The sequence below is a fragment of the Bombina bombina genome, chromosome 1 (assembly GCF_027579735.1).
Source record: "Bombina bombina isolate aBomBom1 chromosome 1, aBomBom1.pri, whole genome shotgun sequence".
In the NCBI taxonomy this organism is placed as follows: domain Eukaryota; kingdom Metazoa; phylum Chordata; class Amphibia; order Anura; family Bombinatoridae; genus Bombina; species Bombina bombina.
Genome location: NC_069499.1, coordinates 1023330832 through 1023356120, shown reverse-complemented (window position 1 = coordinate 1023356120; position 25289 = coordinate 1023330832). Strand labels below are relative to the sequence as shown.

The 25289-nt window shown below is 41.8% G+C and overlaps 1 protein-coding gene across 2 annotated transcripts in view; it reads right to left on the bottom strand.

Moving 5' to 3' along the window:
- Nucleotides 1–25289, bottom strand: part of CTNNBL1 (catenin beta like 1) — a 206207-nt gene that overhangs the window by 98081 nt on the left and 82837 nt on the right. For both annotated transcript variants that reach the window (XM_053717895.1, XM_053717965.1), the window contains exons 9-11: nucleotides 24359–24417; nucleotides 22565–22713; nucleotides 21905–22086 (exon numbers count right to left, since the gene is read on the bottom strand). In XM_053717895.1, the coding sequence (XP_053573870.1) occupies nucleotides 21905–22086; nucleotides 22565–22713; nucleotides 24359–24417 (390 nt within the window). The remainder of the gene's footprint in view (nucleotides 1–21904; nucleotides 22087–22564; nucleotides 22714–24358; nucleotides 24418–25289) is intronic.

The window sequence follows — 25289 nt, the reverse complement described above, 5'->3', positions numbered from 1 at the left end:
GTGGTGTGTGTGGGTGGGCTGTGTGGTGTGTGTGGGTGGGCTGTGTGGTGTGTGTGGGTGGGCTGTGTGGTGTGTGTGGGTGGGCTGTGTGGTGTGGGTGGGTGGGCTGTGTGGTGTGGGTGGGCTGTGTGGTGTGTGTGGGTGGGCTGTGTGGTGTGTGTGGGTGGGCTGTGTGGTGTATGTGGGTGGCTGGGACATCATTTTATTGCAGGGTGGCTGGGACATCATTTTATTGCAGGGGGGCTGGGGGCATCATTTTATTGCAGGGGGGCTGGGGGCATCAAATTATTGCAGGGGGGCTGGGGGCATCATTTTATTGCAGGGGGGCTGGGGGCATCATTTTATTGCAGGGGGGTGGGGGCATCATTTTATTGCAGGGGGGTGGGGGCATTATTTTATTGCAGGGGGGCTGGGGGCATCATTTTATTGCAGGGGGGCTGGGGGCATCTTTTTATTGCAGGGGGGCTGGGGCATCATTTTAATACAGTGGGGCTGGGGTATCATTTTAATACAGTGGGGCTGGGGCCATCATTTTAATACAGGGAGGCTGGGGCCATCATTTTAATACAGGGAGGCTGGGGGCATCATTTTAATACAGGGAGGCTGGGGGCATCATTTTAATACAGGGAGGCTGGGGGCATCATTTTAATACAGGGAGGCTGGGGGCATCATTTTAATACAGGGAGGCTGGGGGCATCATTTTAATACAGGGAGGCTGGGGGCATCATTTTAATACAGGGAGGCTGGGGGCATCATTTTAATACAGGGAGGCTGGGGGCATCATTTTAATACAGGGAGGCTGGGGGCATCATTTTAATACAGGGAGGCTGGGGGCATCATTTTAATACAGGGAGGCTGGGGGCATCATTTTATTGCAGGGGGGCATCATTTTATTGCAGGGGGGCTGGGGGCATCATTTTAATACAGGGAGGCTGGGGGCATCATTTTATTACAGGGGCACCATTTATTTTGTTTATTTATTGCGTGTGGGCTGTGTGTGTGTGGTGTGTGTGGGTGGGCTGTGTGGTGTGTGTGGGTGGGCTGTGTGGTGTGTGTGGGTGGGCTGTGTGGTGTGTGTGGGTGGGCTGTGTGGTGTGGGTGGGTGGGCTGTGTGGTGTGGGTGGGCTGTGTGGTGTGGGTGGGCTGTGTGGTGTGGGTGGGCTGTGTGGTGTGTGTGGGTGGGCTGTGTGGTGTATGTGGGTGGCTGGGACATCATTTTATTGCAGGGTGGCTGGGACATCATTTTATTGCAGGGGGGCTGGGGGCATCATTTTATTGCAGGGGGGATGGGGGCATCAAATTATTGCAGGGGGGCTGGGGGCATCATTTTATTGCAGGGGGGCTGGGGGCATCATTTTATTGCAGGGGGGGTGGGGGCATCATTTTATTGCAGGGGGGTGGGGCATCATTTTATTGCAGGGGGGCTGGGGGCATCATTTTATTGCAGGGGGGCTGGGGGCATCATTTTATTGCAGGGGGCTGGGGGCATCATTTTATTGCAGGGGGCTGGGGGCATCATTTTATTGCAGGGGGGCTGGGGGCATCATTTTATTGCAGGGGGGGTGGGGGCATCATTTTATTGCAGGGGGGGTGGGGGCATCATTTTATTGCAGGATCGCTGGGGGCATCATTTTATTGCGGGGGCATCATTTTATTGCAGGGGCACCATTTATTTTGTTTATTTATTGCGTGTGGGCTGTGTGTGGGTGGGCTGTGTGGTGTGTGTGGGTGGGCTGTGTGGTGTGTGTGGGTGGGCTGTGTGGTGTGTGTGGTGGGCTGTGTGGTGGGTGGGCTGTGTGGTGTGTGTGGGTGGGCTGTGTGGTGTGGGTGGGTGGGCTGTGTGGTGTATGTGGGTGGGCTGTGTGGTGTATGTGGGTGGGCTGTGTGGTGTATGTGGGTGGGCTGTGTGGTGTATGTGGGTGGCTGGGACATCATTTTATTGCAGGGTGGCTGGGACATTTTATTGCAGGGGGGCTGGGGGCATCATTTTATTGCAGGGGGGCTGGGGGCATCATTTTATTGCAGGGGGGTGGGGGCATCATTTTATTGCAGGGGGGCGGGGGCATCATTTTATTGCAGGGGGGCTGGGGGCATCATTTTATTGCAGGGGGGCTGGGGGCATCATTTTATTGCAGGGGGGCTGGGGGCATCATTTTATTGCAGGGGGGATGGGGGCATCATTTTATTGCAGGGGGGCTGGGGGCATCATTTTATTGCAGGGGGGTGGGGGCATCATTTTATTGCAGGATCGCTGGGGGCATCATTTTATTGCAGGGGCACCATTTATTTTGTTTATTTATTGCGTGTGGGCTGTGTGTGTGTGGGCTGTGTGGTGTGTGTGTGTGGGTGGGCTGTGTGGTGTGTGTGTGGGGGTGGGCTGTGTGGTGTGTGTGTGGGGGTGGGCTGTGTGGTGTGTGTGTGTGGGTGGGCTGTGTGGTGTGTGTGTTTGGGTGGGCTGTGTGGTGTGTGTGTTTGGGTGGGCTGTGTGGTGTGTGTGTGGGTGGGTGGGCTGTGTGGTGTGTGTGTGGGTGGGTGGGTGGGCTGTGTGGTGTGTGTGTGGGTGGGTGGGCTGTGTGGTGTGTGTGGGTGGGTGGGCTGTGTGGTGTGTGTGTGGGTGAGCTGTGTGGTGTGTGTGGGTGACCTGTGTGGTGTGTGTGGTGTGTGTGGGTGAGCTGTGTGTGTGTGGGTGGGCTGTGTGGTGTGTGTGGGCTGTGTGGTGTGTGTGTGTGGGCTGTGTGGTGTGTGTGTGGGTGGGCTGTGTGGTGTGTGTGTGTGTGGGCTGTGTGAGTGGGTGAACTGTGTGGTGTGTGTGGGTGAGCTGTGTGTGTGTGGGTGGGCTGTGTGGTGTGTGTGTGTGTGGGTGGGCTGTGTGGTGTGTGTGTGTGTGGGTGGGTGGGCTGTGTGGTGTGTGTGTGGGTGGGCTGTGTGGTGTGTGTGTGTGGGCTGTGTGGTGTGTGTGTGTGGGCTGTGTGGTGTGTGTGTGTGTGTGTGTGTGGGTGAGCTGTGTGGTGTGTGTGTGGGTGAGCTGTGTGAGATGTGTGGTGTGTGTGTGGTGAGCTGTGTGGTGTGTGTGTGGGTGAGCTGTGTGATGTGTGTGTGGGTGAGCTGTGTGATGTGTGTGTGGGTGAGCTGTGTGTGGTGATTGTGGTGTGTGTGTGTGTGTGTGGGCTGTGTGTGGGTGGGCTGTGTAGTGGGTGTGTGTGTGTGTGTGTGTGGGTGGGCTGTGTAGTGGGTGTGTGTGGGTGGGCTGTGTGGTGTGTGTGGGTGGGCTGTGTGGTGTGTGTGTGTGTGGGTGGGCTGTGTGGTGTGTGTGTGTGGGTGGGCTGTGTGGTGTGTGTGTATGGGTGGGCTGTGTGGTGTGTGTGTGTGGGTGGGCTGTGTGGTGTGTGGGCTGTGTGGTGTGTGTGTGGGTGGGCTGTGTCGTGTGTGTGTGGATGGGCTGCGTGGTGTGTGTGTGGATGGGCTGTGTGGTGTGTGTGGGTGGGCTGTGTGGTGTGTGTGGGTGGGCTGTGTGGATGTATGTGTATACAAGTATCTGTGTGTATTATATCTTTGTGTTTGTGTGGTATAGTGCATTGCCCCATTTCTTTTAAGTATTTTTTGTTCTGGGTAGAGGCCCCGGCTGTCAATCTGCCTAGGGACCTGCACTTGCTAGGGTCGGTCCTGGCGCCTCTAATGTTTTTGTTATCATAAGAAAACACATAAAAATAAGGCCCAGTTCAACTCAACTGTTCCTAATTGTTAGCATAATTCTTCATTACATACATAAACAGTTGTTCCAATAGTACAAATGGTATATTGCAATATATACGTTATAGTGCTCCACATTAGTGAATTTATGTTTTTTTATATATATATAAAATGTTGTGCATTACCTTAAATGATTTTTCTTTTCTTTTTTTTTTCATTTTAAAAGCTGTGGGGCGGGGTTGGGGGCCACATTTTGTCATGTTGCCTTGGGGGTCCCGTAATGGCTAGGGCCGGCCCTATATATACATACATATACAGTACATATATATATATTCCAGTAATCTTATACAGCTGTCTCGTGATTTCACAAATTAAACTACTGAGCAGGGGTGTCCAAACTTTGCTCTCCAGAGGTTTTGGGACTACATTTCCCATGATGCTCAGCTAGATAAAATGCTGGCTGAGCATCATCGGAAATGTAGTTCCAAAACCTCTGGAGAGCAAAGTTTGGACACCCCTGGTTTAGAGAGACCAGAAGTGAATACCTTTAACAAATAACCATACAATATACATAACGTGATAGCTGCCCATTTATTTATACCGAACTGGGCACATAGTTAAAATCCTAATTATGAAGCTGGGGATGAAAGAGAGGCACTTGTCACATGTACTTCTTAGGAAACCTAAGAAGCTTCAGCACAGCGTCGTCAATAAAATACTATTTAGTGGTCACCACCTCCTCCTGCAGGATAATGGGCAAGGCAGGGATCTAGGAAAGGGACTCAATGAGTTTCAAACATAATAAGCTTGCGACACAGTGTGAAGTCAAACGCCCCAACACTTACTTCGGATCTCAGAGCTGTGGAAGCAACTCCTCTCGTTCTGGGGGGTCAAATTAATTTCACACAAATAGTGCGTTGATCATTCAAAGCAGCAGCCAACTATTGCACTGCACCAAACTGTTTGTAGTAACATGCCGTTTGTCGCTAAGGATTTAGAATCACAGTTTAAATTATAATGGCCAATTAGAAAATAAAAGAATAGGCAGAATACACTTTGACTTTAGAAAATTATATGCGCAACAAACCTGCCCGTTCTTTCTGCAGACATGCTGCAGTTTCGGCGATAACATTGCAAATCTCACTATGTTCTGCCTTGGGGACGCTGACTCCTGTTTGATGCGAGTAATGACTCTTGGACGAACAAACGAAACAGGTATGCTAGATGAAACTCCCATGGACATACCAAGGCGTCTATCATGTAAGTCCTTGGATCTTTTGATCTTCCACAATAGCTTGGAAGCTTGTGATTTAAGTGAGAGGCCATCAGATCTATGTCCTCTAAGCCCCATTTGATCACTAAGCGATCGGAAAATTTTCAATGGAAAGACCACTCTCTTGGATGGACCAATTGACTGCTGAGAAGATCCACTTACCAGTTGTTCACACCTGGTATGTGAATAGCCAATAGGGAGCAATGATTCCTCTCTGCCTAAGACTGAGTCTGAGACACTTTCTGCATGGCCAGTGGGTCCCCCCCTTTGATGATTTATGTAGGCCACTGGCGTGATATTGTCAGACTGGAAATGGATAAACTTTTCCTCCTTCAAAAGGGGCCAGAGCTGAAGAGTCGCTCAAAGTTCCAGAATGTTGATTGGAAACATTGCCTCTAGAGAAGACCAAACTGCTTGCACTCTTTGAGAAACCCAGACTACTCCCCAACCTGAGAGACTATCGTCTTGGGGCAATTAAGAAAGGATGCCCCAAGGGTCAAAGAAAGACTTTGTTTTCCCAAGCAAAATATTGTCTGAAAAAAGAAATCTAAAGCAATCTGTTGTTCCAAATGTAGATAATTCTTTGACCACTGAGGTAGCATAGACATTTAAAGGGGTCTCAAGTGAAGAGGAGAAAACATAATTTATGTAAGAACTTACCTGATAAATTCATTTATTTCATATTGGCAAGAGTCCATGAGCTAGTGACGTATGGGATATACAATCCTACCAAGAGGGGCAAAATTTCCCACACCTCAAAATGCCTATAAATACACCGCTCACCCCACCCACAATTCAGTTTAATGAATAGCCAAGAAGTGGGGTGATAAAGAAAGGAGTAAAAAGCATCAACAAAGGAATTTGGAAATAATTGTGCTTTATACAAAAAAATCATAACCACCATAAAAAAGGGTGGGCCTCATGGACTCTTGCCAATATGAAAGAAATGAATTTATCAGGTAAGTTCTAACATAAATTATGTTTTCTTTCATGTAATTGGCAAGAGTCCATGAGCTAGCGACATATGGGATAGCAATACCCAAGATGTGGAACTCCACGCAAGAGTCACTAGAGGGGGAGGGACAAAATAAAAACAGCAATTTCCACAATCCACAACGCAAATATAAGTTTATTCTCAAAAAATAAAAACTTAAATCATAAGCAGAAGAATCAAACTGAAACAGCTGCCTGAAGAACTTTCCTACAAAAACTACTTCCGATGAAGCAAACACTTCAAAATGGTAGAATTTAGTAAATGTATGCAAAGAAGACCAAGATGCTGCTTTGCAAATCTGATCAACCGTAGCTTCATTCTTAAAAGCCCAAGAAGTGGAAACTGATCTAGTAGAATGAGCTGTAATTGTCTGAGGCGGGGCTTTACCCAACTCCAAATAAGCTTGATGAATCAAAAGCTTTAACCACGATGCCAAAGAAATGGCAGAAGCCTTCTGACCTTTCCTGGAACCAGAAAAGAAAACAAATAGACTAGAAGTCTTCCTGAAATCTTTAGTGGCTTCAACATAATATTTCAGCGCTCTCACCACATCCAAAGAATGTAAAGGTCTCACCAAATAATTTTTAGGATTTTTAGGACACAAAGAAGGGACAACAATTTCTCTATTAATGTTGTTAGAATTCACAACCTTAGGTAATAATTTAAATGTAGTCCACAAAACTGTCTTATCCTGATTAAAAATTCAGAAAAGGAGATTCACAAGAGAGAGCGGATAATTGAGAAACTCTTCTAGCAGAAGAGATGGCCAAAAGGAACAACACTTTCCAGGAAAGTAGTTTAATGTCCAAAGAATGTATAGGATCAAATGGAGGAGCCTGCCAAGCCTTCCAAACCAAATTAAGACTCCAAGGAGGAGAGATTGATTTAATGTCAGGCTTGATACAAACCAAAGCCTGTACAAAACAATGAATATCAGGACGTTTAGCAATTTTTCTGTGGAATAAAACAGAAAGAGCAGAGATTTGTCCTTTCAAGGAACTGAAGACAAAACTTTATCCAAACCACCTTGAAGAAACTGTAAAATTCTAGGAATTCTAAAAGAATGCCAGGAGAATTTATGAGAAGAACACCATGAAATATAAGTCTTCCAAACTCGATAATAAATCTTTCTAGAAACAGATTTACGATCATGCAACATAGTATTAATCACTGAGTCAGAGAAACCTCTATGACTAAGCACTAAGCGTTCAATTTCCATACCTTCAAATTTAATGATTTGAGATCCTGATGGAAAAACGGACCTTGAGATAGAAGGTCTAGCCCTAATGGAAGTGGCCAAGGTTGGCAATTGGACATCCGAACAAGATCTGCATACCAAAACCTGTGAGGCCATGCTGGAGCCACCAGCAGCATAAACTATTGCTCCATGATGATTTTGGAGATCACTCTTGGAAGAAGAACTAGAGACGGGAAAACATAAGCAGGTTGATAATATCAAGGCAGTGTCAACGCATCCACTGCTTCCGCCTAAGGATCCCTGGACCTGGACAGGTACCTGGGAAGTTTCATGTTTAGATGAGAAGCCATCAGATCTATTTCTGGACATCTGAACAATTTGAGAAAACACATCTGGGTGAAGAGACCATTCTCCCGGATGTAAAGTCTGACGAATGAGATAATCCACTTCCCAATTGTCTATGCCTGGGATATGAACCGCAGAAATTAGAAAGGAGCTGCATTCTGCCCAAACAAGTATCCGAGATACTTCTTACATAGCTTGAGGACTGTGAGTCCCACCCTGATGATTGACATATGCCACAGTTGTGATATTGTCTGTCTGAAAACAAATGAACGGTTCTCTCTTCAACAGAGGCCAAAACTGAAGAGCCCTGAGAATTGCACGGAGTTCCAAAATATTGATTGGTAATCTCGCCTCTTGAGATTTCCAAACCCCTTGTGCTGTCAGGGAACCCCAAACATCCCCCCAACCTGAAAGACTTGCATCTGTTGTGATCACAGTCCAGGTTGGATGAACGAAAGAGGCCCCTAAAATTATACGATGGTGATCTAACCACCAAGTCAGAGAAAGTCGAACATTGGGATTCAAGGATATTAATTGTGATATCCTTGTATAATCCCTGCACCATTGGTTCAGCATACAAAGCTGGAGAAATCTCATATGAAAACGAGCAAAGGGGACTAGTTTTCTCCATATCCAATGTAATCAACACTTCTTTTAAAAAAGAACGAATATACTCCATTTTAAATAAATAAGAGGGTTTGTCAGTGTCAATATCTGAGGCAGGATCTTCTGAATCAGATAGATCCTCATCAGAAAAGGATAAATCAGTATGTTGCCGGTCATTTGAAATTTCATCAACTCTATGAGACGTTTTAAAAGACCTTTTACATTTATTAGAAGGCGGAATGGCAGACAAATCCTTCTGAATAGAATCAGAAATAAATTCTTTTAAATTTACAGGTATATCTTGTACATTAGATGTTGAGGGAACAGCAACAGGTAATGAACTACTACTGATGGATACATTTTCTGCATGTAAAAGTTTATCATGACAACTATTACAAACCACAGCTGGAGGTATAATCTCCACAAGTTTACAACAAATGCACTTAGCTTTGGTAGAACTGTTATCAGGCAGCTGGGATCCAACAGTGAATTCTGAGACAGGATCAGATTGAGACATATTGCAAATGTAAGAGAAAAAAACAACATATAAAGCAAAATTATCAATTTCCTTATATGGCAGTTTCAGGAATGGGAAAAACAGCATAGACATTTGACATAGAAAAAAGGCAAGAGGCAAATAAAAATGGGGTCTTAAATAATGAAAATATTTGGCGCCATGTATGACGCACAACAAAAAGAAAAATATTTTTTGGAGCCAAAAACGTCACACTCGCGTCACAGATGACGCAACCTTGTGAAGGACTCGGCGTCAGCTAAGACGCCGGAAAACAGAATTTATGCTTACCTGATAAATTACTTTCTCCAACGGTGTGTCCGGTCCACGGCGTCATCCATTACTTGTGGGAATATTCTCTTCCCCAACAGGAAATGGCAAAGAGCACAGCAAAAGCTGTCCATATAGCCCCTCCTCAGGCTCCGCCCCCCAGTCATTCGACCGACGGTTAGGAGAAAAAAGGAGAAACTATAGGGTGCCGTGGTGACTGTAGTATATAGAGAAATAAATTTTTCAAACCTGATTAAAAAACCAGGGCGGGCCGTGGACCGGACACACCGTTGGAGAAAGTAATTTATCAGGTAAGCATAAATTCTGTTTTCTCCAACATTGGTGTGTCCGGTCCACGGCGTCATCCATTACTTGTGGGAACCAATACCAAAGCTTTAGGACACGGATGAAGGGAGGGAGCAAATCAGGTTACCTAAACTGAAGGCACCACGGCTTGCAAAACCTTTCTCCCAAAAACAGCCTCCGAAAAAGCAAAAGTATCAAATTTGTAAAATTTGGCAAAAGTGTGCAGAGAAGACCAAGTTGCTGCCTTACATATCTGATCAACAGAAGCCTCGTTCTTGAAGGCCCATGTGGAAGCCACAGCTCTAGTGGAGTGAGCTGTGACTCGTTCAGGAGGCTGCCGTCCGGCAGTCTCATAAGCCAATCGGATAATGCTTTTCAGCCAGAAAGAAAGAGAGGTAGACGTAGCTTTTTGTCCTCTCCTCTTACCAGAGTAAACGACAAACAAAGATGAGGTTTGTCTAAAATCCTTAGTTGCTTCTAAATAGAACTTTAAAGCACGAACTACATCTAAATTGTGTAACAAACGTTCCTTCTTTGAAACTGGATTCGGACACAGAGAAGGAACAACTATTTCCTGGTTAATATTCCTGTTGGAAACAACCTTCGGAAGAAAACCAGGCTTAGTACGCAAAACGACCTTATCTGAATGGAACACCAGGTAGGGTGTATTACACTGCAAAGCATATAATTTCGAAACTCTTCTTGCAGAAGAAATAGCAACCAAAAACAGAACTTTCCAAGATAGTAACTTGATATCTATGGAATGTAAAGGTTCAAACGGAACCCCTTGAAGAACTGAAAGAACTAAATTTAGACTCCAAGGAGGAGTCAAGGGTCTGTAAACAGGCTTGATTCTGACCAAAGCCTGTACAAAAGCTTGTACATCTGGCACAGCTGCCAGTCGTTTGTGTAACAAGACAGATAAAGCAGAAATCTGTCCTTTTAGAGAACTCGCTGCCAATCCCTTATCCAAACCTTCTTGGAGAAAGGAGAGGATCTTAGGAATTTTAATCTTACTCCCGGAGAATCCCTTGGATTCACACCAACAGATATATCTTTTTCATATTTTATGGTAAATCTTTCTAGTCACAGGTTTTCTGGCTTGGACCAGAGTATCTATCACTGAATCTGAAAACCCACGCTTGGATAAAATCAAACGTTCAATTTCCAAGCAGTCAGCTGCAGAGAAACTAGATTTGGATGTTCGAATGGACCTTGTACTAGAAGATCCTGTCTCAAAGGTAGCTTCCATGGTGGAGCCGATGACATATTCACCAGGTCTGCATACCAAGTCCTGCGCGGCCACGCAGGAGCTATCAGAATCACAGAGGCCTTCTCCTGTTTGATCCTGGCTACAAGCCTGGGAAGGAGAGGGAACGGTGGAAACGCATAAGCTAGGTTGAACGACCAAGGCGCCACTAATGCATCCACTAGAGTCGCCTTGGGATCCCTGGATCTGGACACGTAGCAAGGAACCTTGAAGTTCTGACGAGACGCCATCAGATCCATGTCTGGAATGCCCCATAATTGAGTCAACTGGGCAAACACCTCCGGGTGGAGTTCCCACTCCCCTGGATGGAAAGTCTGACGACTCAGATAATCCGCCTCCCAGTTGTCTACTCCTGGGAGGTGGATTGCAGATAGGTGGCAGGAGTGATCCTCCGCCCATCTGATGATTTTGGATACCTCTCTCATCGCCAAGGAACTCCTTGTTCCTCCCTGATGGTTGATGTAAGCTACAGTCGTCATGTTGTCTGACTGGAATCTTATGAATCCGGCCTTCGCTAGTTGAGGCCAAGCCCAGAGAGCATTGAATATCGCTCTCAGTTCCAGGATGTTGATCGGGAGAAGAGACTCTTCCTGAGACCATAAACCCTGAGCTTTCAGGGAATCCCAGACCGCGCCCCAGCCTAATAGACTGGCGTCGGTCGTGACAATGACCCACTCTGGTCTGCGGAAACTCATTCCCTGAGACAGGTGATCCTGGGACAACCACCAACGGAGTGAGTCTCTGGTCATCTGGTCTACTTGAATCCTTGGAGACAAGTCTGTATAGTCCCCATTCCACTGCTTGAGCATGCACAGTTGTAATGGTCTTAGATGAATTTGAGCAAAAGGAACTATGTCCATTGCTGCAACCATCAACCCTACTACTTCCATGCACTGAGCTATGGAAGGCTGCAGAAAAGAGTGAAGAACTTGACAAGCGTTTAGAAGCTTTGACTCTCTGACTTCTGTCAAGAAGATCTACATTTCTAAAGAATCTATTATTGTTCCCAAAAAGGGGACTCTTGTCGACGGAGACAGGGAACTCTTTTCTACGTTCACCTTCCACCAGTGAGATCTGAGAAAGGCTAGAACAATGTCTGTATGAGCCTTTGCCTTGGAAAGAGACGACGCTTGAATTAGAATGTCGTCCAGATAAGGTGCCACTGCAATGCCCCTTGGTCTTAGAACCGCTAGAAGGGACCCGAGCACCTTTGTGAAAATTCTGGGAGCAGTGGCTAGTCCGAATGGGAGAGCCACGAACTGATAATGTTTGTCCAGAAAGGCGAACCTTAGGAACTGATGATGATCTTTGTGGATAGGAATATGTAGATACGCATCCTTTAAATCCACGGTAGTCATATATTGACCCTCCTGGATTGTAGGTAAAATTGTTCGAATGGTTTCCATTTTGAACGATGGAACTCTGAGAAATTTGTTTAGAATTTTTAAATCCAGAATTGGTCTGAAAGTTCCCTCTTTTTTGGGAACTACAAACAGATTTGAGTAAAACCCCTGACCTTGTTCCACAGATGGAACTGGGTGGATCACTCCCATCTTTAACAGGTCTTCTACACAATTTAAGAATGCCTGTCTCTTTATTTGGTTTGAAGATAAGTGAGACATGTGGAACCTTCCCCTTGGGGGTAGTTCCTTGAATTCTAGAAGATAACCCTGAGAGACTATTTCTAGTGCCCAGGGATCCTGAACATCTCTTGCCCAAGCCTGAGCAAAGAGAGAGAGTCTGCCCCCTACTAGATCCGGTCCCGGATCGGGGGCTACCCCTTCATGCTGTTTTGGTAGCAGCAGCAGGCTTCTTGGCCTGTTTACCCTTGTTCCAGACTTGCATTGGTTTCCAAGCTGGTTTAGTCTGGGAAGCGTTACCCTCTTGTCTAGAGGCTGCAGAGTTGGAAGCCGGTCCGTTCCTGAAATTGCGAAAGGAACGAAAATTGGACTTATTCTTAGCCTTGAAAGGCCTATCTTGTGGGAGGTCATGGCCCTTTCCCCCAGTGATGTCTGAAATAATTTCTTTCAATTCTGGCCCAAAAAGGGTCTTACCTTTGAAAGGGATATTAAGCAATTTTGTCTTGGAAGATACATCCGCCGACCAAGACTTTAGCCAGAGCGCTCTACGCGCCACAATTGCAAACCCTGAATTTTTCGCCGCTAATCTCGCTAACTGCAAAGCGGCATCTAAAATAAAGGAATTAGCTAACTTAAGTGCATATTAGCTATGGAGTTATCCATTACTGCCGTCAATTGTTGCATAGTAACAACCATTGGCGCGCTAGAAGTACTAGGGGTCGCCTGCGCGGGCATAACTGGTATAGACACAGAAGGAGAGGATGCAGAACTATCCCTACTTCCTTCATCTGAGGAATCATCTTGGGCAACCTTACTAAATGTGACAGTACTGTCCTTACTTATCACATACATTTGAAGGGGGAACCACCTTGGCCTCCATACATACAGAACATGATCTATCTGAAGGTACAGACATGTTAAACAGGCTTAAACTGGTTAATAAAGCACAAAAACCGTTTTTAAACAAAACCGTTACTGTCTCTTTAAATGTTAAACAGGGCACACTTTATTACTGAATATGTGAAAAACTATGAAGGAATTATCCAATCTTTACCAAATTTTCACCACAGTGTCTTAATGCATTCAAAGTATTGCACCCCAATTTTCAAGCTGTTAACCCTTAAAATGCGGAAACCGGAGCCGTTTGCAATTTTAACCCCACTACAGTCTCAGCCACAGCCTTTGTTGCGACTTCACCTATCCCAGGGGGGTATACGATACCAATTCAAGCCTTCTAGGAACGTTTTCAGTGGATACCAGACCCTCTCACATGCAGCTGCATGCACTGCACTCAAAAGAAACTGCGCAATAATGGCGTGAAAATGAGGCTCTGCCTACTACAGTGAAAGGCCCTTCCTGACTGGGAAGGTGTCTTAACTAGTGCCTGGCGATAAAAACATTCCCCAAATAATAAAAAGTGTGAAATCCACTTCAAACTTTAAATAATAACTTAAATAAACAATCGATTTAGCCCTTAAGAGTGTCCACCAGTTAATAGCCCATAATAAGCCCTTTATTCTTTAGTCTAAGAAAATGGCTTACCGATCCCCATGAGGGAAAATGACAGCCTTCCAGCATTACACAGTCTTGTTAGAAAAATGGCTAGTCATACCTTGAGCAGAAAAGTCTGCAAACTGTTCCCCCCAACTGAAGTTCTCTGTGCTCAACAGTCCTGCGTGGGAACAGTAATTGATTTTAGTTACTGCTGCTAAAATCATACTCCTCTTTTAAACAGAACTCTTCATCTCTTTCTGTTTCAGAGTAAATAGCACATACCAGTACTATTTCAAAATAACAAACTTTTGATAGAAGAATAAAAAACTACAACTAAACACCACATACTCTTCACCATCTCCGTGGAGATGCTACTTGTTCAGAGCGGCAAAGAGAATGACTGGGGGGCAGAGCCTGAGGAGGGGCTATAATGGATGACGCCGTGGACCGCACACACCAATGTTGGAGAAATGACCAATTGCGTCAATGAACGTAACTTCGCACCAAAAATTACGCAATAAACTTTGGCATTTTGTGCCCTCGTGAGCCCAATTCTGCCCGCAAATTAAAAAGACAGTCAATTTGGAAAAGAGACTATACCCCAGGTAAGAAATACATTTTCATAAAGCATTTCCCAGATATGAAACTGACAGTCTGCAAAAGGAAATATACTGAATACCTGAATCATGGCAAATATAAGTACAATACATATATTTAGAACTTTATATAAATACATAAAGTGCCAAACCATAGCTGAGAGAGTCTTAAGTAATGAAAACATACTTACCAAAAGACACCCATCCACATATAGCAGATAGCCAAACCAGTACTGAAATGGTTATCAGTAGAGGTAATGGAATATGAGAGTATATCGTTGATCTGAAAAGGGAGGTAGGAGGAATCTCTACCACCGATAACAGAGAACCTATGAAATAGATCCCCGTGAGGAAAACCATTGCATTCAATAGGTGATACTCCCTACACATCCCTCTGACATTCACTGTACTCAGAGGAATCGTGCTTCAAAAAATGCTGAGAAGCGCATATCAACGTAGAAATCTTAGCACAAACTTACTTCACCACAGATTTGAGTAAAACCCCTGACCTTGTTCCACAGATGGAACTGGGTGGATCACTCCCATCTTTAACAGGTCTTCTACACAATTTAAGAATGCCTGTCTCTTTATTTGGTTTGAAGATAAGTGAGACATGTGGAACCTTCCCCTTGGGGGTAGTTCCTTGAATTCTAGAAGATAACCCTGAGAGACTATTTCTAGTGCCCAGGGATCCTGAACATCTCTTGCCCAAGCCTGAGCAAAGAGAGAGAGTCTGCCCCCTACTAGATCCGGTCCCGGATCGGGGGCTACCCCTTCATGCTGTTTTGGTAGCAGCAGCAGGCTTCTTGGCCTGTTTACCCTTGTTCCAGACTTGCATTGGTTTCCAAGCTGGTTTAGTCTGGGAAGCGTTACCCTCTTGTCTAGAGGCTGCAGAGTTGGAAGCCGGTCCGTTCCTGAAATTGCGAAAGGAACGAAAATTGGACTTATTCTTAGCCTTGAAAGGCCTATCTTGTGGGAGGTCATGGCCCTTTCCCCCAGTGATGTCTGAAATAATTTCTTTCAATTCTGGCCCAAAAAGGGTCTTACCTTTGAAAGGGATATTAAGCAATTTTGTCTTGGAAGATACATCCGCCGACCAAGACTTTAGCCAGAGCGCTCTACGCGCCACAATTGCAAACCCTGAATTTTTCGCCGCTAATCTCGCTAACTGCAAAGCGGCATCTAAAATAAAGGAATTAGCTAACTTAAGTGCATATTAGCTATGGAGTTATCCATTACTGCCGTCAATTGTTGCATAGTAACAACCATTGGCGCGCTAGAAGTACTAGGGGTCGCCTGCGCGGGCATAACTGGTATAGACACAGAAGGAGAGGATGCAGAACTATCCCTACTTCCTTCATCTGAGGAATCATCTTGGGCAACCTTACTAAATGTGACAGTACTGTCCTTACTTATCACATACATTTGAAGGGGGAACCACCTTGGCCTCCATACATACAGAACATGATCTATCTGAAGGTACAGACATGTTAAACAGGCTTAAACTGGTTAATAAAGCACAAAAACCGTTTTTAAACAAAACCGTTACTGTCTCTTTAAATGTTAAACAGGGCACACTTTATTACTGAATATGTGAAAAACTATGAAGGAATTATCCAATCTTTACCAAATTTTCACCACAGTGTCTTAATGCATTCAAAGTATTGCACCCCAATTTTCAAGCTGTTAACCCTTAAAATGCGGAAACCGGAGCCGTTTGCAATTTTAACCCCACTACAGTCTCAGCCACAGCCTTTGTTGCGACTTCACCTATCCCAGGGGGGTATACGATACCAATTCAAGCCTTCTAGGAACGTTTTCAGTGGATACCAGACCCTCTCACATGCAGCTGCATGCACTGCACTCAAAAGAAACTGCGCAATAATGGCGTGAAAATGAGGCTCTGCCTACTACAGTGAAAGGCCCTTCCTGACTGGGAAGGTGTCTTAACTAGTGCCTGGCGATAAAAACATTCCCCAAATAATAAAAAGTGTGAAATCCACTTCAAACTTTAAATAATAACTTAAATAAACAATCGATTTAGCCCTTAAGAGTGTCCACCAGTTAATAGCCCATAATAAGCCCTTTATTCTTTAGTCTAAGAAAATGGCTTACCGATCCCCATGAGGGAAAATGACAGCCTTCCAGCATTACACAGTCTTGTTAGAAAAATGGCTAGTCATACCTTGAGCAGAAAAGTCTGCAAACTGTTCCCCCCAACTGAAGTTCTCTGTGCTCAACAGTCCTGCGTGGGAACAGTAATTGATTTTAGTTACTGCTGCTAAAATCATACTCCTCTTTTAAACAGAACTCTTCATCTCTTTCTGTTTCAGAGTAAATAGCACATACCAGTACTATTTCAAAATAACAAACTTTTGATAGAAGAATAAAAAACTACAACTAAACACCACATACTCTTCACCATCTCCGTGGAGATGCTACTTGTTCAGAGCGGCAAAGAGAATGACTGGGGGGCAGAGCCTGAGGAGGGGCTATAATGGATGACGCCGTGGACCGCACACACCAATGTTGGAGAAATGACCAATTGCGTCAATGAACGTAACTTCGCACCAAAAATTACGCAATAAACTTTGGCATTTTGTGCCCTCGTGAGCCCAATTCTGCCCGCAAATTAAAAAGACAGTCAATTTGGAAAAGAGACTATACCCCAGGTAAGAAATACATTTTCATAAAGCATTTCCCAGATATGAAACTGACAGTCTGCAAAAGGAAATATACTGAATACCTGAATCATGGCAAATATAAGTACAATACATATATTTAGAACTTTATATAAATACATAAAGTGCCAAACCATAGCTGAGAGAGTCTTAAGTAATGAAAACATACTTACCAAAAGACACCCATCCACATATAGCAGATAGCCAAACCAGTACTGAAATGGTTATCAGTAGAGGTAATGGAATATGAGAGTATATCGTTGATCTGAAAAGGGAGGTAGGAGGAATCTCTACCACCGATAACAGAGAACCTATGAAATAGATCCCCGTGAGGAAAACCATTGCATTCAATAGGTGATACTCCCTACACATCCCTCTGACATTCACTGTACTCAGAGGAATCGTGCTTCAAAAAATGCTGAGAAGCGCATATCAACGTAGAAATCTTAGCACAAACTTACTTCACCACCTCCATTGGAGGAAAAGTTTGTAAAACTGAATTGTGGGTGTGGTGAGGGGTGTATTTATAGGCATTTTGAGGTTTGGGAAACTTTGCCCCTCCTGGTAGGATTGTATATCCCATACGTCACTAGCTCATGGACTCTTGCCAATTACATGAAAGAAAAAGGAAGTGCACCTGAAGCAGAACAAGAAAACCCACAGCCCCAATGCACTGAGTTACTGATGGAAATGGAGCCCTTGGTAGGGAGAGACAAGCCCCCTGGAACATTTATTTTGTTCCGTCAGGAACTAGATGCATAAGGATTGAGTCCTATAAATGCTACCCTTATAGCAGGATATAATGAGCCTTTGGGTACATTAATTCACCAACCATGGTCTTGAAGGAAGACAGAAGCTAGTGAGAAATATCTAGTAACAGTGGATAAACTTGCACTAGTATGTCCTGAATTTTGATCACTGCCAAGATAGTACCCGACACAGATCACCGCCAAGATTGTACCCAACACAGAGTGGCAAATTGGCAGTGTTTTGCAGCTATGCAAACCTCAGGAACTGAAAGTGGTCTCAAGTGTATAGGGATGTGCAGATATGCATCCTTGAGGTCTATAGTAGCCGTAAACTGACCGTTTTGGAATAAGGGTATAGTTGTGGGGAATGTACCCATTATCCAAGTTGGAACCCTGACAAACATGTTTAGGGCTGTTAAATCTAGAACAGGACTGAAAGTCCCTCTGGACAATGAACAGATTAGGGTGAAACCCTTGACCCTGATGCGACACTGATACTAGGATTATTTCAATTTCTTCCAAATCATTTTATAAAGCCTGCCACCGTTGAAGGATTTTTGACAAAATGAGATAGGGCCGCTGGTTAAAAAGGAGGACTCTGCTTCAAAGAGAACAAAACTCTCGGTCTCTTGAAGGACAAAAAGAATCAGTCTGGATATCTGAAATATTTTTCTTGATGAATATTAAAATTATGCATAAGTTTATAAATCTGTACATTAAATAAGCATCAGTATGTAGTATACATGTATATACTTAAGCATCCACACATATTTAGAAGGACCACATATAGACCAACAGGTAAACAGTATATACTTGTAAATCCATGTCCATAATAAGCAGATACTGTATATACTTACAAATTGAATACCCAATGTACATTGTTAATGAAAATACTCATGATCAATGTTCAGTATCTGCATGATATATGTATGTGCGCACATATAAATCACTAGTGATGCACCGAAATGGAAATTCTGGACCGAAACCGAATCCGAAAATTCGGGATGCACTTGGCCGAAAACCGAAACTGATACCGAAAATGTATTTTTTCAAATTATTTTTTTTAAGTTTTTTTTTTGCATAATTAGAGCCAATAAAAAGCCCACACTTTTATTGAAAGTAACACACTAAAATTGGACAAAAATATCTTAAAACAATAATATGCTACACAATAATTTTACCAAGAAAAAAAAAAAAACAGGCAAAAAATAATGCAATTTTCGGCCAAAATGTTTCTGCGACCAAAATTTTGGTGCATTCCTACTTAAAACAATTATAAATATCAATATACTGTATTATTCTTCATTTAGTTCTATGTAACAGAATCATATTTAACAGTTTGTTTGTTTTTTACCAATTATCCAAATAAAGTATAGTTCTAGAAAACTCATTATATGCAGAACAGTAAGTCAAGTAATAAACTTAAACAGCAGCTCTAGGCTAGCATCAAATTTGAAACATGCTACACAATAATTTTACAGAAAATAACAGGCAAAATAACCGAAAACCGAAATAGCCAAAAATGCCATTTTCGGCCGAAACTTTCTGCGGCCGAAATTTCGGTGCATCCCTATAAATCACCCATACAATAGGTATACAAGAGATACCAATAGATCTCATCTCTAAAGGATCTTCACTGTTAATGAAAATACCGATGATCAATATTCCATATCTGCATGGTAGAAGATTTGTGCACAGATATAAATTACACATAACATAGGTATAAAAAAGATACTAATAGATTTTATCTCTAAAGGCTCTCCACTGAAGCATATATTATAGTATTATGTACACTAATGGCAGCCATAGAACATATAATGTCTTGCATATTTACAGAGACAGAAGTTCTGCCTACGTAAAAGAGAATTTCATATCATAATAGTGTACATAACCGTACACAAAGTACATTACTGCAAATAATATTCCAAAGAGCATACAATGTACAACAACACTATATAAAATGCAGACTGTCATAAAAAAAACAAAAACCTATCTATTTACATCCCATGGGAATGATACAAGTACAATTCTTTAATGGACTTATAAAAAAGTATTAATAGCCCAGATAGTTATAATACATGATAATGAAGCCATATGTCATTATGATCAGTACATTATATAAATGCACATATTATAGTAGATTGGGTACACTGTAGATCACATAAGAATGTGCTGAGGTGTACAGGTGCCTAAAGGTCTTTGCAAAAACACCTGCATAAAGGATGTTATCAAATCTGAACCCTTAGGAATAAGTGATTACCCCTCTGTGTTTATACAGCATGTAGTGCTTTATCATCATTGAGATTAAAAAGGGTATAAAACTCAATAATAGCCACAAAATATGCTGCCATAACCTTGCTAGCTATTCTTATACTCCAGGGTAAAGTGAGTAGGTTCTGAGCAACATAGATAGTAAATAATTCCTTAGAGGAAGTAAAAAGACTGAGGCTGAATTACATGCACAATTTGAGGTAAATAGCTCTCACAGAGTGTATTGACCTGACATAGTGGAACAAGCTTGTAAAACACATGTAATGTATGTACAGAGAGGGTTACCAGTAAATGATTCCTCTAATGTATTAACATTTATATTAGTGGGGACATATTCATCTTGTTCCTTAGTGTGTAATGGTAGAGTATGTAGACACACCAGACATACACATAAACAATAAAATTGGTAGAAAATACTCTACACTAAGCTTAACTCCCTTTGACACTTTATTGAAACTTTATTACAAGCTCACAGGCTCCAGCCCAAGTAACTTGGTGTTTACAAAAAATAATTACTCAATAAGCACTTTAGAAATTACTGCCCTATAATTTCCTGGGCTGTTTTCTGCCTAATACCAGCTCTTGAGTGAATAGGAAAGCCAGGAAAGCTAAAGGGGTGGGGCTACCCTCAGGAGAGAAGCCACTATTCGAAAAGATGGAGCTGTTTTCATAAATTAGCAGGAATTAAACATTTTACAAAACATATTTTGAAAGAAAAAAAATGGTCACATTAAAGCAATTTAAAATTGTACTGAAATGGGCAGAAAAATAATTTTTACACCCACTGAACAGACTGCTCTATTGGCCCATAAGTATATCAAACATGTTTTAGCACAGACACATCTAGCTTTCAAAAGACAAACATTTCAAAATATCCCATTTAAGTGTGAAAAAGATAAATTACTTTAATAAAACAACTGCAGAGTATCAAACAGGATAAATTACATTAAAGGGACATAAAACCCAACATGTTACTTTCATGATTCAGACAGAGCATACAGTTTTTCAAAAGTTAATTTACTTCTATTATCAAATTTGCTTTTGTTTGCATATTATTTGTTGAATAAATATCTAGATATATAGCATGCACATGTCTGAAATATTACATGACAGGAAATAATGCTGCTATCTAGTGCTCTTGCTAAAGTATAACATTCTTGCAAAACTGATGCATTATAGTGTTGTGGACACTTGCACGCTCCTGATTTTATACCAAAACAATGAAGACCATTTCATAATAGAAGTATATTGGAAAGTTGTTTAAGAATGCATGCTCTATCTGAATCATGAAAGAAAAAAAGTTGGTTTTATATCCCTTTAATAATAAAAAAAAAAGATATTAAAGTAATAAAAACAAACAAAAAAAACACTGTAACCAGCTTGTTTAGCAACTCTTGCGAGAACACAGGGTTCCCAACTCTCTATCTTAGGAAACATTTGTTCTGAATTCCAAAATTAATTTTAAGGCCAACTGCTGCCAAATATATTGCCACCCTGCAAGTAAAAGGAAAAGAATAGAGCTCTATGCTAAAGGGGCGAATATGCAAAAAGAAAAATACTCCAATAGGTTAAGAGTATTTTATTATTGCACTGTTGCTTGCATATACCTATATTTCCTGCAAAGTTAGTCAGCTCCAGAAAAATAAATGCACTATCGGGAACTAACTGAGCACAAGAGACAAATGTGTGTAACCACCAATCCCCAGTTAGCCCACAGTAGTGCATTGCTGAGGATATGTACATATGCTTTTCAACAAAGGATAAACATAGAACAAAGTAAATTCAATAACAGTTGTGTGTTTAAAAGTGTCTTAAGCTCTATCTGAATCCTCAAAATGTTATTCTGAATTGTATGTCCTTTTTAGTAAACAGAAGTGAATCTATAGCAGTTGATTGAGTAAACCATTAATTTAAATCAAAAACATTCTCTCCACTATTGTGAAATGACAGCAATGCTTAAAAATTGGCACAGCAGTCAGACAGCCCATGGTACCCACATTTACATAAGTGCGTTTAATAGAAATGCTCTAAAGGGACTGTTATCCACCAATAGTCATTCTTCCTTACCCTCATGTTCTTTCTCTGACACTCCAGACTTCTTCATCTTTTTGGGAGACTTCATAAATAGAGGGAAAATGGTCCTGAGCCCCAGGATGTCTACAAACTTGTGACAGTTATCAGTGCCCTCTGGGCCTATCATGGCATGATCCAGCACACGGAGAGCACTGTTACGAGACATTTTCTTCTCTCTGAAGTGCAAAGAGTGATAGGAGGTGATCATTGGACATGCTGCGTTTAAGCACTCAATTTCTGACATAAAGCAAAGGAGATACCAGATGTTCTAAACACACAATGAACTACACCAAACCCATAAGCTCACTCAGAAATGCCAGAGTTTGGCAGTGGGATAACTACATACACAAAGCAGGCAGAGCCAGAACTATGCACACAAGCATACACCCCAAGCACACCCAGATAAGCAATAAGTAACTAGTTCTACATTAGCTAAATTAAATGTTCACTTGCAACTCTGCACAAGCAGACACATATGTAAATAGCATTGTCTGGCTTCCAGCATACACACAATTTCTTCACAAATGCATATAGGGTAGTGGCTGTTTTTAAACATGTGCACATACAGAGGGTAGCACCTGCTTCCCCACATACCAACACACACACGGCTGCAACAGTCCATATGCAGAACAATGCTTCCTTCAATTCTTTCACCTGAGCATAAGATTCATAAGCTGGAGTCCTTCTCCTTTAAGGAACCTCTCTCTATTGCTGCTGAGCATTAGACAAGAACACAGCGAGTCAAACAGATTCTCCATCATCTCCTGTTCCTCTGCTGTTCCTGGGTCATGACGTTTAAATACCTGTTTAAAAAAAAGCACATTTGAGATACAAACAAGTGTTATATATTATACAAAGCAAACCATTCTATCATTTGGGGCATTTAAATGTCATTTAAAAACAGCACCTTTGTAATGTGACATGCCACCGTTTACTGATGCGTTGCTCTCTGTATCCCTCCTGATCTGGTTTTTAAGCCTGCAGTCAGTCTGCCAAGATAACATCAGCTTTCAAAAAGTCATTGATAATGCAAAGTCAAGAAGAGCAGATTTGGATGGGCTTTTCTCTCTCTTAAAATTCTGCATATTTTTTTTTTTTTTTTTATCAACATTTGTGTCCTGCCCATTTTTTTTATGAATGTTTTTGAATTCCCCACACTAAGTTCTCAATGTATGGCGGTGAAGATCAGCTGTTTTAAAAGGGACACTAAACACATTTCGTGCATCTCCACCTCCCTCTAATCATGGGTGCTGCCATAATGGAACCTAGGTTACACTGCAGGTATCTGGAGTTGCTGCATATGTGCAAACACTTCAGCACTGAATGAGATTTCAACATGACTAGAGGGAGGTGGGGAATAACTTCAATGCAATGCTTATAAAATATAGGGACAGTAAACACTTAACTATAAATTGTTTGCTGCAATTATTTTTCATCAACCAAACTCCACCCACCATATGCCTTATTTAAAGGAGACAACCTTGGCTTGAATCTGCAAATAACTAGGCTAACCACTGTCATTTTGTTAGTATAAAGTACGTTGCTTTAGCCTTGAGAAGTCTGCAGTGTGCATTTCCAGTACTGAGAATATTGAAAATTCCACTTTTTTAAAACTAAATTACATTAAAAGGGTGTAAAATAAAATGATGAAATTTGTTTTGCTGCATAACTAAACTTTTTTTTTTTATTAAAAGGACAATATAATACAATTACCTTATCAATAAATGCATAATAAAAAGGTTGTGTAATAGAACTAACTGGATTTTAAATGGGGAGAAGATTTTTACTGACAAATTTCAAAATGTCCTTCCATCTCACTGCCACCTGTACCATGTGACAGTCAAAGACTCATAAGTATACACATTGAACTCTTGCATATGTTCAGTAGAAACGGTGCCTTAGAAAGTGTGCAAATGATAAATAGAACTTAACTGTTTTTTTTTATTGCATGGTCTACCTGACTGAGATTTAATTTTGAATTTAGTGTCTTTAAAATCTCAAAGGTGTTTACTGTCCCTTTAAGGACTGTCCAACATTCGAGAGCTACTACTACACACTTTAACGTCATAAAAATCTGGTGTGTCCAGTATTCACAATAATACTGAAAAACCCTCTAAACAAATGGTATCAATAAGAAACAGTGCCTTAGACACGACAAATATATGTCTGTGCTGAAAGATACAATTCCTAAACTACATATCACTATCATAATCAAAAAATATGGGCCTGTTAATATAATCTTAAAAAATAATAGTAAAAAAAATGAGTTCATTACAACAGAGGAAGAAGCAAGAACAGCAGAAAATGATTTACAAAATCTGGCCTTTTTTGTAATGGATGGATAGAGGATAGAAAACAAGAGTACATTGACATTCTTGTGTAATAGCTGAGGCTGCAGTTCTGCTGGTGTCTCGGAAAGATGCCAGGACTTGGTTGGACGGCACTTACCGATAACTGTTGAAGAAGCACATCTATCCCGTCCAACTCCCCCAGGAGTTCCCGAGTTTCTGAGTACAGAAAAAGATAATGTCAGAACAGCATGATTGATCCATCAGCAAACAGATTCAATAAATGGTGGTGGGTGGTAAACGACAGAGAAAGAGATGGAGAAAGAAGTCAAGTTAAAATTAGACAGGAGGAGACAAAAGTTAAAAGGAACAAAGCGTAAGGGAGAAAAGAAGAAAGTAGAGGAAACATGGTAGGGAGGGGACAAATAAAAGAGGGATGACAAAGTAGGAAATACAGACAGAGAAACAGGAAGTTCAAGACTAGCAACAAAGAATTAAGAGAATAAGAGAAGACAGAAATGAAGAGCAATATATGGAGTAAGGAAAGAGAAAAAAGACAAATAAGGTTAACAAAAAACATACAAGAAAGAGAGGAAAATAGAAATGGAGAAAGTATATAAGAAATAATAAAAGTATAAAAATACAAGAGGAATGAAAGAAATATACATTTACAAATAGCAATTACAAACCTAATGCAACAAAGATACTGAGAAAGGTAGAGGAGATGAGAAGATAGGGCAAGAAAGATGAAAGGTGTTGTAAAAGAACAAAAATAACAAAAGTATTAAAAAGACAGTGTAATGGAGAAAAAACTAAGTGAGAAAAGGGGTTGGGGCAGAAGAGGGAATAAAAAAAGGAAAAAAATAAATGGGGGTGAAAGCAAAGTCGAAGGAAGAGATAAGCCTTGATTAAAAAAAAAAATACAACAGTAAAGCACTGTACAGAAAAATAAATCAGGGAAAGTAAAAAAAGTGATAAGACAGAAGACTGGCTTCAAACAGGTAAAGCAACTACACAAATGCTAGAGAAAACAAGGCAGCAGAAAACAAAAAATGATTTATATAAAAATGTGGATGAGAAAGTGAGGACAT